General features: G+C 44.3%; 2 protein-coding genes across 2 annotated transcripts in view; both read left to right on the top strand.

The window, feature by feature from the left end:
* LOC107084863 (protein TALPID3-like) overlaps nucleotides 1-12,926 on the top strand; it is a 22,791-nt gene that overhangs the window by 1,232 nt on the left and 8,633 nt on the right. Inside the window, exons 3-6 of the mRNA XM_015374909.1 lie at nucleotides 518-588; nucleotides 1,749-1,833; nucleotides 1,923-1,995; nucleotides 2,685-2,787. Coding sequence (XP_015230395.1) covers nucleotides 542-588; nucleotides 1,749-1,833; nucleotides 1,923-1,995; nucleotides 2,685-2,787 — 308 coding nt within the window. The 5' untranslated portion in view covers nucleotides 518-541. The remainder of the gene's footprint in view (nucleotides 1-517; nucleotides 589-1,748; nucleotides 1,834-1,922; nucleotides 1,996-2,684; nucleotides 2,788-12,926) is intronic.
* Nucleotides 7,304-10,071, top strand: irf2bpl (interferon regulatory factor 2 binding protein-like). Its single transcript, XM_015374928.1, has one exon. The coding sequence runs from the start codon at nucleotides 7,518-7,520 to the stop codon at nucleotides 9,471-9,473; it is 1,956 nt and encodes a 651-aa protein (XP_015230414.1). The 5' UTR covers nucleotides 7,304-7,517; the 3' UTR covers nucleotides 9,474-10,071.

The following is a 12,926-nucleotide window of genomic DNA, read 5'->3' as shown; positions in this document are numbered from 1 at the left end:
TCACCAGGCCTCCTCCATCTCCTCCTTTTCCTTCTCCAGACTGTTGTGATTATATGTTTAGTGCTCATCCAGGTAGGATGTCACATCAATGTTGGGATTTTATGTTCTATTCTATTCCCAGCCAGCTGGGAATTTATATTTCTGATACTTTAAAATGTTTATTGCCCTCTTTAATCAAATATTATTTGGGCTGTTATATATTGTTTATGAACACACGCCCTACTAGCTGTGTGTTAGAACAATTTGGACACTGGTTCCCACTGTCCAAAAAACATGATGATGTCATATGGCACAACAAGACTCCGTTTGCTCCTCGCTGTCAGCGGCGCCTCCAGCAGCTCGGCTCATCACTAATGATTTTATTAATCTGTCTGTCCTTAACCAGTATGGCTGACGATTTGTTCCTGATTCTCAACACATTATGATGTTAAATGGAATTGAAATAGGTTTTCTTTTACTCCAGCTCTCCATTAGTTAATCCTGAACAACACGTCTGTTTTTGTGTTTCTGTGTTCAGGCCCAATCAGACATAGAAGCTCAAATGTCGCGGTTGTCTGAAAGTGTCCAGAAGCTCCTGGAAACCAACAGGTAGGCAAACTTCCTGCAGCTTCCTGTTCGCCACCTTCTGATAAAATGATATTTTAAATATTCATCATACAGCCAGACATTTCATGACCTCCTCCTCTGACCTGCCTCCCTGTTCCAGGTTAACCTCCTTAATTTTGAAATGGGGAATAAGTGAATTTAGACCATGTCTGGTGGTTTGTTCATCAGTAACCAGGCTTTACCTGTAGAGGGCTGTAATGTAGTGGTGGTCTATTGGTTACGGAATTGGTCAGAGGTCAGAGATTAGTGGACCAGGGTCCGGACCCACCTGCTGGCTAATCTGGACCCAACTTGATGTAAAACATTTATAAATTACCGCATGTTATCTGTCTAACTTAAATTGCGGTGCTTCTCCTGTTAATACGGTAAAGCCCTCCGTAGCATCCGGCTCCAGGCTGCACGTGATCCAAATTAGCCAATCAGTCTGGGTTGCTGCTGCTGCTACTTTTAGACACAAAAGGCAAACCTGTGGCAAGCTGGGAGATGGGAAAGAAGGAGAAGATGATGAGAAAAAGAAAGCCGAGAAAGTATGGACTGCAGGAAGAACTGCGGTGAACTGGTGAAAGAAAAGTGCAATGGCGTGCTCAAAGATGAACATTTAGAGGATGTTTGGCTCAACCTGCTGCTGTGAAGCAGGATTCTCCACCATGAACAGAATCAACAATAAATATGGATCCAGGCTCAAAATGAGCACCTTGATATGTGCTTGAGAATGACTTAGTCTCCATTTAAACCCAGGTTTAAAGCCTTGTAGGGCAGCATAAAGCCCACTGCAACCATTAAGACAGAAAAAAGAAAAAAAATCCTTAACCCCCAGACTGCTCCCCGGGTGCCGCACAATGGCAGCCCACTGCTCCCAAAGGGGAGGGGTTAAATGCAGTGAGGAAATTTAGTTGCTCTTTTCATGTGACTGTGAAATGATGATGATAAAAGCTCGAAAAAAAAAAAAACGCAAGTTACAAGTTTTAGTGTTTAAAACCAGAAGAATAGATAAAGGAATGAAGCTGATGAAAGCTTGTGTTTTTGATCAGAGCTGAGGGCTTGTTTTCTGTCACCTTGAAGTGTTTCTTCTGTTTTAACTGGAACTGAGGCAAACTTTCGGCTCTATGCCTCCATGGCCTGACTGTCTGCTCTGATCTAAGGGAGGCTGATGGCCGGCGGTGGGGCCTGAGTCAGCAGACGCTGCATCACCTAGAGACTCTGCAGAGCCAGCAGCTCCAGCTGCAGGTAAACTCCCTCACCTGCTCAGAACCTGCAACTGCTGCTTCCCCCTTCCAGCCTGTCACTGATTATTGCTTCTCTTCTCATCCAATCAGAGCCAGCTAATGGAGTCTGCCATCAAGATAGTGACAGGCCACAGTTCCATGACTTCAGACTCTGAAGCAGCAGGTGAGTCAGCCCAGCCTAACAAGCCCATACCTTCAAGCAGAGCCACTGGCTCTGGTCCAATAGGTGTCTACCTCCACGTTTATCTCCATCTCTGATCACGGCTTCACTGATGAGACTAAGGAAAGGTGAAGGCGGTCAGTCTGACACCCATTCAGGTTGAGGGTCGTAATTTAGTTCTAAGGTCCTCCCCTGGAAAACAGGGTGGACAAGCCACAGCTGCGACCTGCAGGTTTGCAAATATAAACATTTAGAGACATCTTTCTGTTTTAGTAAACAGAATCAAGTTGATAAAAAGAAATGTTTTTGGTGGGACAGGCGGCCATTTTGGTTATATTTTAGGAGAATATCGCTCTGACCTTGAAACATAAACGCCTGCAGCTTTTGTTCAGGCTCCTGCATCGTCTACTGTGGCCTGAGCTTCACCCCAAAGCGCCGCTAGAACTGATGCTGTGATGATCTTCACTCTGCAGCAGAAAAGCAAAGTTCACGAGTTCATCCAGACCTTTTCAATAAAATCTAGCAGGGGAAGGATTCTGTTGGATATATGTTTAAGCAAGACCAGGCATGATTAGCACTGATTAACTAAAATATTAGTCTGTTTATCTGATTTTTCAAGATATTCCAGAGTCTGAGCTGAAGGAAAGGGGAGGACATGTTTTGTATTTACAGTTTTCTCTGTCTTCCACCAGCAAAGGTTGGGCACCAGAAACCTGTAAGGCCTGACAGTACAGCGGAGATGGATGCGGTTACCATGGAAACAGGCCCCCGTGGCTCCAGGCCAGGGCAGACCAGGTAACATTGGATGAGTTTTCTGTTTTCCTTGTAGTATTTTATTCAGCTCATGTTCCTGGAGAGGAGACGAACTCAGAGAGCATTTGGTTGATGACGGGACATTCCAGCACTTTGACGGAGAGTTGATGGTTCCCAGTTAACCTGCACGGTGGGTTTGATGCATGAATAGGGGACCATAGGGAAAACGTCCCTACCAATAATTCGATGTGAACAACATGTTTATAATCGTCTCTCGCAGCTTAGTGGCTGCCGCTCCGTCTGAGTGCTGCCCGGTCTTTCCTGTCCCTTAAATAATTAACTGCGCTGTTTAGCTCCACTCTTATTGGTTGTTCTGCCTCAAGTTCCGCCTTCTCTCTTCCTGATTGGCTGTTTTCTAGTCTGTTTTCGTGTGGGCGAGCTTGGGGCGTGAAATAAGAATTTTATTTACGCTACTTACTTCAATTAATATTAGGCTACGAAACTAATCCTAATAAAAAAAAATCTGAATTCTATCTATACTAAAACAGGTGAAAGCTGCTGATTGCTGATTCTTAGCCACAGCCGACTGAAAAAGAAAATTTTTTCACTTTATGACGACCGTTTGAGGCGGTTCAGCTATAAATAGCAGGTGTTATTTCTTTTAAAGAGTATAACGACACGAGATGGTGCCTAAACATCTATTTTTTGTTTGGAAAGCTTAATTCTGGTTCCACATAATGTTGCTATTTCTTTGACTATTTCTACTTTTAAAAATAGGATCAATTCAAAAACAAACAGATGAACACTATTTACATTAATTTTATTTTGCACAGATTTCCACACGGTCCATAAGTTAATTAGTACAAACATTAGTGTTTAGTAAAAATGCTTGAATCCGGCTGTTTAATTTGAATATTATTACATTATTACAGATTATTATTACAGACAACATGGTGTTATATTTTCTTTTAATAATTGTTAAAAGTGATTTTATTTTGGAATAAATTAAGTCTCATTGTTATTTTTGTGTTTTGTAGATGATGCCACTAAATGTAAATACAATAAATGTATTTGCCGTTTCTTGAATGTGTTATTTTGCGTCGTTTCATGATACAGAGAGAGCATTTAAAAAAATAAGAGTGTGTTTCACCCGTTTACCTTTGCAAAAACGCAGGATAAATCCACGTATAACGGGCATAATTAGACTATATTTGGTTAAACCTACTGTTTTAGTCACTGGTAAGTTTAACTGCAAACCTTTTCAAAGTGGGAAAAAAGTGCTAATTCCACATTCATCAGAGTCGGTGACGCTTCAAACATTGATAAACAACATCTAGCGTGTGTAGTGCTTATTAAATTATTATAAATGTAGCAAGAAATGCTGCTTTTCTATTTAAACGAAATGCACCCTGATGCTAATGTCAGGCATAACTAAAGCAAGCATATTTGTGCATGGGTAAAATGACATGAATGAAACTTAGGACCAATAGTGTCCCTTCCAAAGTGGAAATCAAACCTACGCCCTTGGTTTGATGGTTAGCAGGTGTGGAGCTTCTTGTTTTCTTGGTGGACGTGTGGGTTTGGCTTTGGGATGTTCTCAGATGTTCCAAACCGGTGCAGTTTGTCAGCTCAACCTTCAGCGCCGTCACCTTGGACATCCTCGCCTAGAAGCTCCACCTCTCTGTGGATCAGCAGCAGCTTAGGCCGACATCTTCTCATCTCGGTGCTCCTCAGGGCTGCGTTGTCCTCCTCTTTCTCCTCCTAGACAAATGTCTCTGCCTTAGTTGATCCACATGTGAGAGGTGGTTCTGGTGGGGATGGCATTGATCCGAAGTTTGACATTCCTTCTCATACTTTCTTTCACAGATAGTCTCTAACAGAAGGTTTAAACTAAGCAAAAAAAAAAAATAAATCTGTTCCCGATTAGATTTTCCAGAGGGTCTTGTTGCAGAGCTATGCATCGTTGGCTTTCCACAAAACAGATTTTCCCCGTAGAGCAGGTGTTGGGCTTTATGGCGGAGAGCAGAGATGGTTCAAACCGTCCCATACCCGTCTCTCGTCTTCCTTTCCTCCTTTTCTGCATCCATGATGCCTTCTCTTTCAATCATCTGGGATTTTGTGATTCTAACGATCTCCTGCTGCGGTGCCAATCTAGAAATCTAGTTTGTTCTGGGTGAATTTTCTGCGTCAGTGCGTGTTAAAGGTATGACGGCGGTCATCTGTCCTTCAGCTGAACTTGTTGGCAGTGATTTAGATTTAAAGTTTGAAAAGGAGCTGCAGACTGAGCCCTGAACGGTCGTCTGTAGATGGAAACCGGTGAATTTCAGGCTTTTTGTTTGACCAAGCATGGATGTTTATCCATGTAATGTAGGCGGAGCTGGAATAGAGGTGTCATCCTTTCTGCCTGCAGGGGTTAAATGATGAGCATATTTATGTGTAGAGAAGAAGAGAACTTCAGCTGTGATGTGAAGCAGGTTCCTCCTCCTCCCCTCTGTGTGGCCAGCAGGCGTGTCGCTATGGCAACGCGGAGGGTACCCATCAGAGGGATGCCTGTAGTGGTGGGGGTGTGAGGAAGAGAGGAAACACAACCTTCCTGCAGGTGTGATGTCCTCGGATTGCATCAGCACAGCTAAGATTGGATCATGATCCGATCCGCTGAGAAAATAGAAAAACTCGATTTGCAAATTAAGTTTTTAAATGTTTAAAGTGTGACGTGATGCCTGAGGTGTATGGAGGGCCAAAATGTATCATGAAATGCATGTGAATATCCCATAAAATAATTAGATTTAACAATTATTCCTTTATCTAATACCTAAATTAATTCAATATATCATTAAATTGTAAAATATCCAATTCAACAATGAAATATCCCTTTTATAAATTGACCTATTTAAAGAATTATTTATTATTATAAATTCTTTAAGCCATCGTTTTGATTGTATTTATCTAAAAATGAATATAATTTTTGGACTGAAACAATTTATTGGATTAATCGATTATCAAAAAAAATAATTTTCAACTAATTCAGCAATAGATTAATCATGGTCATCTCTACTGGAGTGTTGAGATTTTGAAAGACACCTTTTGCTTAAAGAGTGACACAGCAAAATAAAAAAAAAAGTAAACATTTTGCATTTAAGATAAAAAAAAAAAAAAATAGTCTGTCAATCTGCTCTATCCAGAGCTCCTCAAGTGGAAAAGCTTGAGTTTCACTTGGTTTGATTATGTAAAAAAAAACATGTTTGAGGAACCTTTGAGAATCCTATCATTATATTTCTGTATATTTAATTCAATTCAGTTTATTTCTATAGCGCCAATTTACAACACATGTGATCTCAAGGCACTTTCCAGTTCACCAGATCATCCAGGAAACGCACAACCAATGTTGATGTCAGCAGCTGATATTTCTCTCCAGGATGGAGTCACAGCCAAACAGGAACAGACCAGATGAAGCTACTATGAGGAAAAAGCAGAGAGAGCAGAACGTTAGAGATTGAACTAACAGATTCTGCAGAGTGGGAGAATAGAGATAGAATGAAGCAGAATGATGAAAAAGGGGTCCCTATGTCCTCCAGCAGTCTATCATTAGGCAATACTAGGCAGGTCCAAACAGACAGCAGCAAACCATTTGAAAGAAAAAAATGAACAGTTTGTTTTCCTAGCAGTGTTGCCAACTTAGCGCTTTAGTCGCTATATTTAGCGACTTTTCAGACCCCTCTAGCTCTTTGATTTCAAAAAAGCGCCAAATCTAGCGACTTTTTTCTGCTACTGGAGACTTTGGCGCCAACATCTAAAAGCAGTGAACTCTGCTCTCCAGAGCAAGTAGATTGGTAAACCTGCCTCCTGCTCTCCTCTATCTTGTCTGCTGTCATGATTCATGCAGCTATTATTTCATCCAAATGAAAAATGGAGAACAGAGAAGCAGATCATGGCTTGTCTACAGTGAAAAGAAGGACTGGGTTATTTACTTTGGCCTTTTTGGAAACACAGGAAGGAGCAATCAGCTAAGTGAGCTTAGTGCTTGGAAAAAATCTTTCATTCCTTTAGAGACAGCATGACAAGTCAGCTGAGTACAAAACATAGAGAGCAAAACAAGAAGAAAAGGGACAAGAAGAGAGGGACAAAACCTAGAACAAATAATGGATGTCTATTCTATTAGCATTTCTCTATCTGTAGAATGGGGCTGATTTATGTGTTGTCTTCTCAATTCAGGGGGCCCCTGTCTGCCCACATTTCCTTAATCCGCCCGTGTTGCCAATGCAGTGAATTGCCCAGCCCTAGTTGCCAGAGTTGCATTGTTGTTTCAGGCTCACAGGCTGAAATCTTGTTGAACCCTGGGTCTGCATAGAAATAATGATGCTGGCTGTTTTGGTGGATAATGTTATGCACTTTAAGTTCTGCTTAAATGTCACAACACCTGGGAAGGTCCTCTAACACGGGGCTGTTTCTACAGAGCTGTTCTCTTGTTGTTTTTTTCGCCATCTTGCAACTGTCGCTGCTTCCTCCTCCACATTTGGAGGAGCAGAGATGGAAGGAGCATCCTGTTGCAGAGGGGTCCCTGCTCCTCCTGGCGGTGTGGCTGAGGGGGGCGGGGCCCTGTGAGGCTGCAGGAACAAACCACAACACCCCCCCCTCTTTCTGCACACTCTGCTGCAACATCACCGGGGAGGAACAATAACCTGGGAGCGGAGCAGCCTGCCGCCTTTATTCTCTGATTTTCGGGTTTTTGGAGCAGGAGGAGGAGGACAGGGAGGGAGACAGACGGAGGGAAGATGTCCTCCCTGCAGGTCTCCTCATCCCGCAGACAGTCCTGTTATCTGTGCGACCTGCCCCGCATGCCCTGGGCCATGATTTGGGACTTCACCGAACCCGTGTGTCGGGGCTGCGTCAACTACGAGGGCGCGGACCGGATCGAGTTCGTCATCGAGACGGCCCGCCACCTGAAGCGGGCTCAGGGCTTCCAGGACAGCCGGTCCTCCGCAGCGGCTCAGCCCGCTGCAGCCAAAGGCCAGGCGGTCCTACTGGGCGGGAAAGACCCGCTGGGGCAGCAGAACCTCTACCAGGCGGACGGACAGGGCAAGACTCAGCAGCCGGGCCTGGACCGGTACAACCCGGTACCGGACAGCCGAGCTCGCTTCGACTATCCGGCGAACAGCTGCGGCAGCAGGCCGCCCAATGGGTTCGGAGGGCTGAACGGCTTTAAGCCGGACGACGGACCGCCGGAGCTGAACCGGCAGAGTCCGAATTCCCGGAGCAAACCCAACGGTGGGCTGGTGCCGGTACCGGTACCGGTCCCGCCGAACCTCATGCCTCAGACCGGCTCCAATGGACCGACACCGCACAGCCTGGCGGGCAGACCGCCCTCCGGCTCCATGGTGGTGGTGTCACAGCCGGAACCGAGCGGGAAGCGACCCGCCTCCGTGTCCAGCAGCGACCAGGAGCGGGAGGTCAAGGAGAAGCAGCGGAACGCGGAGGCGCTGGCCGAGCTGAGCGACAGCCTCCGGAACCGGCAGGAGGACTGGGCCAGTAAACCCAAACCGGTCCGGGACACGCTGGTCCTCCTGTCCGGCTGCACTCCGTTCGATGTCCGCTTTAAGAAGGACCACGCGCTGCTGGGGCGGGTCTTCGCCTTTGACGCCGTGTCTAAAACCGGGCTGGACCACGAGCTGAAGATCTTCATCGAGTACCCGAGCGGCTCCGGGAACGTGTTCTCCAGCGCCTCCGGGGTGGCCAAGCAGATGTACCAGGACTGCATGAAGGACTTCGGCAGGGGGCTGTCCTCCGGCTTCAAGTACCTGGAGTACGAGAAGAAGCACGGCTCCGGGGACTGGCGGCTCCTGGGGGACCTGTTACCGGAGCCGCTGCGCTTCTTTAAAGAGGCTCTGGTGGAAGACATGCTCCCGCAGCCGCACATCGACGGCAGCTGCCCGCTGCTGCCGACATGCCTGCTGGCCGCAGGACGGGCTCCAGCCTCCGGCAGCGGCAGCAGCAGCAGGGCCGGGGCGCGGAAGAGGAAAGCCTCCCCGGAGCCGGACTGTGAGGCCGGCCTGAAGCTGGAGGAGCAGCAGAGGCAGCAGTGGATCAGCAGCCAGAGCGAAGCTCTCAAACTCTCCATGGCTGCGGGCTCGTTTGCCGGGCCGCCGCCCCCCCTCACCCAGGGCCACCCCGGCGGATCCACCCCACCGGAGGCTGCGGCCCCCCAGAACAGGCAGTCCCCGATGGCCGCGCTGCTGTCGGTGGCGGACACGCTGGGGACCGCCTACTCCCCCAGCAAGGACAGAGACTCGGTCCACTCCACCACCTCCTCCTCCAGACACAACAGCAGCAGCCCGGCGTCTCCTCCCTCCGTATCCGGCCAGAGGCGCCTTTCCTCCCGCAGCGGAGAAGCCGGGCTGCCGTCTCAGTCCGCCGGTTCCATGGACCAGGTTCCGTCTCAGAGCGTCCCTGACTCTCCGATGGCCAACAGCGGCCCTCTGTGCTGCACCATCTGCCACGAGCGCTTAGAGGACACGCATTTTGTCCAATGTCCCTCCGTCCCCAACCACAAGTTCTGCTTCCCCTGCTCCAGAGAGAGCATCAAGAACCAGGGGCCCTCTGGGGAGGTGTACTGTCCCAGCGGAGACAAGTGTCCCCTGCTGGGCTCCAACGTGCCCTGGGCCTTCATGCAGGGGGAGATCGCCACCATCCTGGCTGGAGATGTGAAGGTGAAGAAGGAGAGGGACCCCTGAGAAGCAGGGGGGGCCCTGATGTCCACCTCACTGCAAGAGAAAAACATATCAGGACCACACGGTGGTTTTATTCTGCTGCTGAGCCTCAAAAAAAACTTTTTCTAAGAAACCAGAATCAGCTCTTAAAGCATTTAAGCTGCATCTCTGACGGCGTCACAGTTTTTATATCATAATGGAAACGTTTGTGCGTTAAATTGTGCGAATGGAGCCTGTGTGTTCGTGTTTTCTTTATTTTACAGAATCTGACTAAATGAAGCAATATTCAGTTTTAGCTTTCTTTAAGGAAGCGGAGAAATGGTGATTAAATACTTCCAGATGAATGAAGTTTGTTTTATGTCATGAACATCTGTTTATTGATGTTTTACCACTTTGAATACGTTTAGCAGATTTCCTATTTAAAGCGTGGTGTCAGTGCTGTTAATGCAGTGAGGGACAGACTAAAGCTTCCTTCACTACTTTGTATACATGTTAATAAAGTATATAAAGAGTGCTTGGATGTGTAGATCTCAGTAAACATAAATAAAGGGGGAGTTTGGTCATTCCTGTATTGTTGGTGTTTCTCTCCGGTTGGTAATGCAGGATTTCTCTGGATCACAGAACCTTTGTACTGAACAGAGCGGAGCTACTCTGAATTGGACGATGATGATGATGATGATGATGATGATGATGATGATGATGATGATGATGATGATGATGGCTGACCATCCCGTTCATGTTGCAGCCCTAATAAATTTACAACCTGAGGAATCTCCACAGCGGGAACTTCAGCCTGGTTAACGTTTACCAGGATAGAGGTTTACTCTATATAGGCGGGGGGGGGATTTAGCTTTAGGCAATGCTAGGCAGTTGCCTACATAAAAACTGTTTACATGTTTTTACAACTATTCCTTATTTGTGCACATTAATTGTGTTTTTGATAAAAATCCTTTGGCTAAAATGCAGTCAGAACGCTGATGATAATAGTAAGTATGTCTCAGCTGTATACAGTGAAAAGAAGGACTGGGTTATTTACTTTTGCCTTTTTGGAAACACAGGAAGGAGCAATCTATAGAAGCCCGTTTCCGCCACTCTGTAAAGAAAAAAAAAAGAAAATTATCTCATTATAATGAGATAGTAATAGTATCTCATTATATTGAAATAATATCTCAATATTAGGGTTGTCAAAAGTATCGCTACTCAAAAAAGTATCGATACTGAAACGTCGTATCCGGATACAATACTCATTTTCAAAAGTATCGATACAGCCATCTAAAGTGCAGAATAGTGGAAAATGCACTTTCTGAACACTGTGTGATTGAATAATTCTGTGCATTTTTCAGTTTCAGACTGAAAAACATCTGCAAAGCACAGCCAAGGAAGGAACACTTATTATTTTGTAAGTTTTTTATCAAGCTTGCTTAATATTGTGCACAGCATACAACCTCAAAATATTATTCTTATTGTTTTTTATTTATTTATTGTATTTTTTTTAGTAATGAAAATGTTTCTGTTGAATTTTAGAGTCTTTGTTTTTATTCTTGTGGTATCGAAAAGGGTATCGAGTATCGAATATTTTACTTAGTATCGTATCGAGTTGAAAAGTTTAGTATCGTGACAACCCTACTCAATACAATGAGATACTATCTCATTGTATTGAGATAATTTTTTTTTTCTTTTTTTACAGAGTGGCGAAAACAGGCCATGTAGCAATCAGCTAAGTGAGCTTGGTGCTTGGAAAAAAATCTTTCATTCCTTTTGAGACAGCAAGAAAAGTCAGCTGAGTACAAAACATAGAGAGGAAAACTACAAGAAAAGGAACAAGAAGAGAGGGACACAACCTAGAACAGATAATGGATGTCTATTCTAAATTTCTCTATCTGTATAATGGGTCTGTTTATGTGAGGTCTTCTCAATTCAGGGCCCCCCCCTGCCTGTCTTTCCTTAGGGCCCCAAATTTCCTAAATCTGCCCCTGATTTCTGGGAGATCTGGAGGTCTTTCAGAATCAGGTACAGTCATGATAACTTTGCCTTTTTTCAAATAGGCAAACAAAACACTAATCAATAATTATTAATATGACTGATTAGAAAGGCTGATACAGCCCTGATTGCCACTGATAATAAAACTGTTCTAACTGCACTTATAAACACGCATCTGCTGCTAAAAGAATGGGACCTGTTTATTATTAATGTTGCACTGGACTGAAATGATCGAATTATTCGATTATGAAATGATCAACTAATATAGTAATTGATTAATCGTTAACGGAGACTCTAAAATATGCCTTTAGCTGACAGAGCGATCCACTTAGAGCAGGAATTATATAAAAATTGTTTTAAAAAACAAAAACATTTTTCACCTGGTTTCAATTCTTTAAAAAAAACTTTAAGGAACCTTTGGCTATCCAGTTATTAATGGAAAATAATCAAGAGATTAAAGGATTTGCAAAATGTGTCTTAGTTGCAGCTCTAGTTTACTTGGATTTAGTGGCATAAACATGAGCAATATTCCTGAATATAATCCTTTGTAAAGTAAAAATGCAACTTGAACAAAAATATATTCTTTGCAAAGCAATAGAAAATACTTCTGGTTGGTTTAAAAAGGGAAAGGAGATATTGGCTTCAAGTTGTTAATAATTATACAATAATTTTGATGCAGCTGAAAACTAAAACAAGCACTTTGTTCCTATGGTGTTAATCCAGCTCCTGTTTACTCAGAATTCTTTCCAAATGATGGATTTCAGGGAGGAATGATGAGCAGCTGCTGTCTGCAGGCGTCTCTGAAGCTGATCAATTCTCCATCTCAGCATCCTTCTCTCTTCTATCAAACCCTCAGCCTCCTTCATGACTATGAAGCTCCTCACTGCTGGTTCTGATCTTCATCCCATCCTTTATCCAACGTTCCCATCATGCCTGATATCAAATAGTTTTAAATGACAAAATAAAAGACTGATCCACAGATTTCAGCTCTCAGTATGAATTACAACCAAAACAGCAGATTAAATCAATATGATTAAATCTAAATATTATCCAGCCGGTTTATAATTTCATAGTTGTTTCCATCCTTGGAGCGACATCATTGAAATGGCTTCAACCAACCAACTAGAGGAAGATGTTTCCAGATATCAGTAAATAAGAGAGGAGGAGGATCATTGGTCCGAAACTGAAGGAAGAACAGCAGAAAATGTGAGAGGAAGAAAAGGAGAAGAATTTCTAGGATCAATCAGACAGCAGGAGAGACGAGAACCAAAAGGAGGAGCAGAAAGGAGCAAAGATGAACAACTAGACTTAGGCTTTCAGGGAGGAGGGAAGGGTGAGCGCTGTGGAGAGAATGAACCAACAGAACATTTTTATTAACATCTTTACTGGTCTAGCTCTTTATTTAGCTTCTGCTTTCTTGATATTCACTCATTCATCTATAAACACATTCACTCCGTCATCCATTAACACATTCATCTATTTACCAATTCACTCATT

Source organism: Cyprinodon variegatus, unplaced genomic scaffold (genome assembly GCF_000732505.1).
Source record: "Cyprinodon variegatus isolate N-32 unplaced genomic scaffold, C_variegatus-1.0 Scaffold110, whole genome shotgun sequence".
Taxonomy (NCBI): domain Eukaryota; kingdom Metazoa; phylum Chordata; class Actinopteri; order Cyprinodontiformes; family Cyprinodontidae; genus Cyprinodon; species Cyprinodon variegatus.
This window is presented reverse-complemented; position numbering and strand designations above follow the sequence as displayed.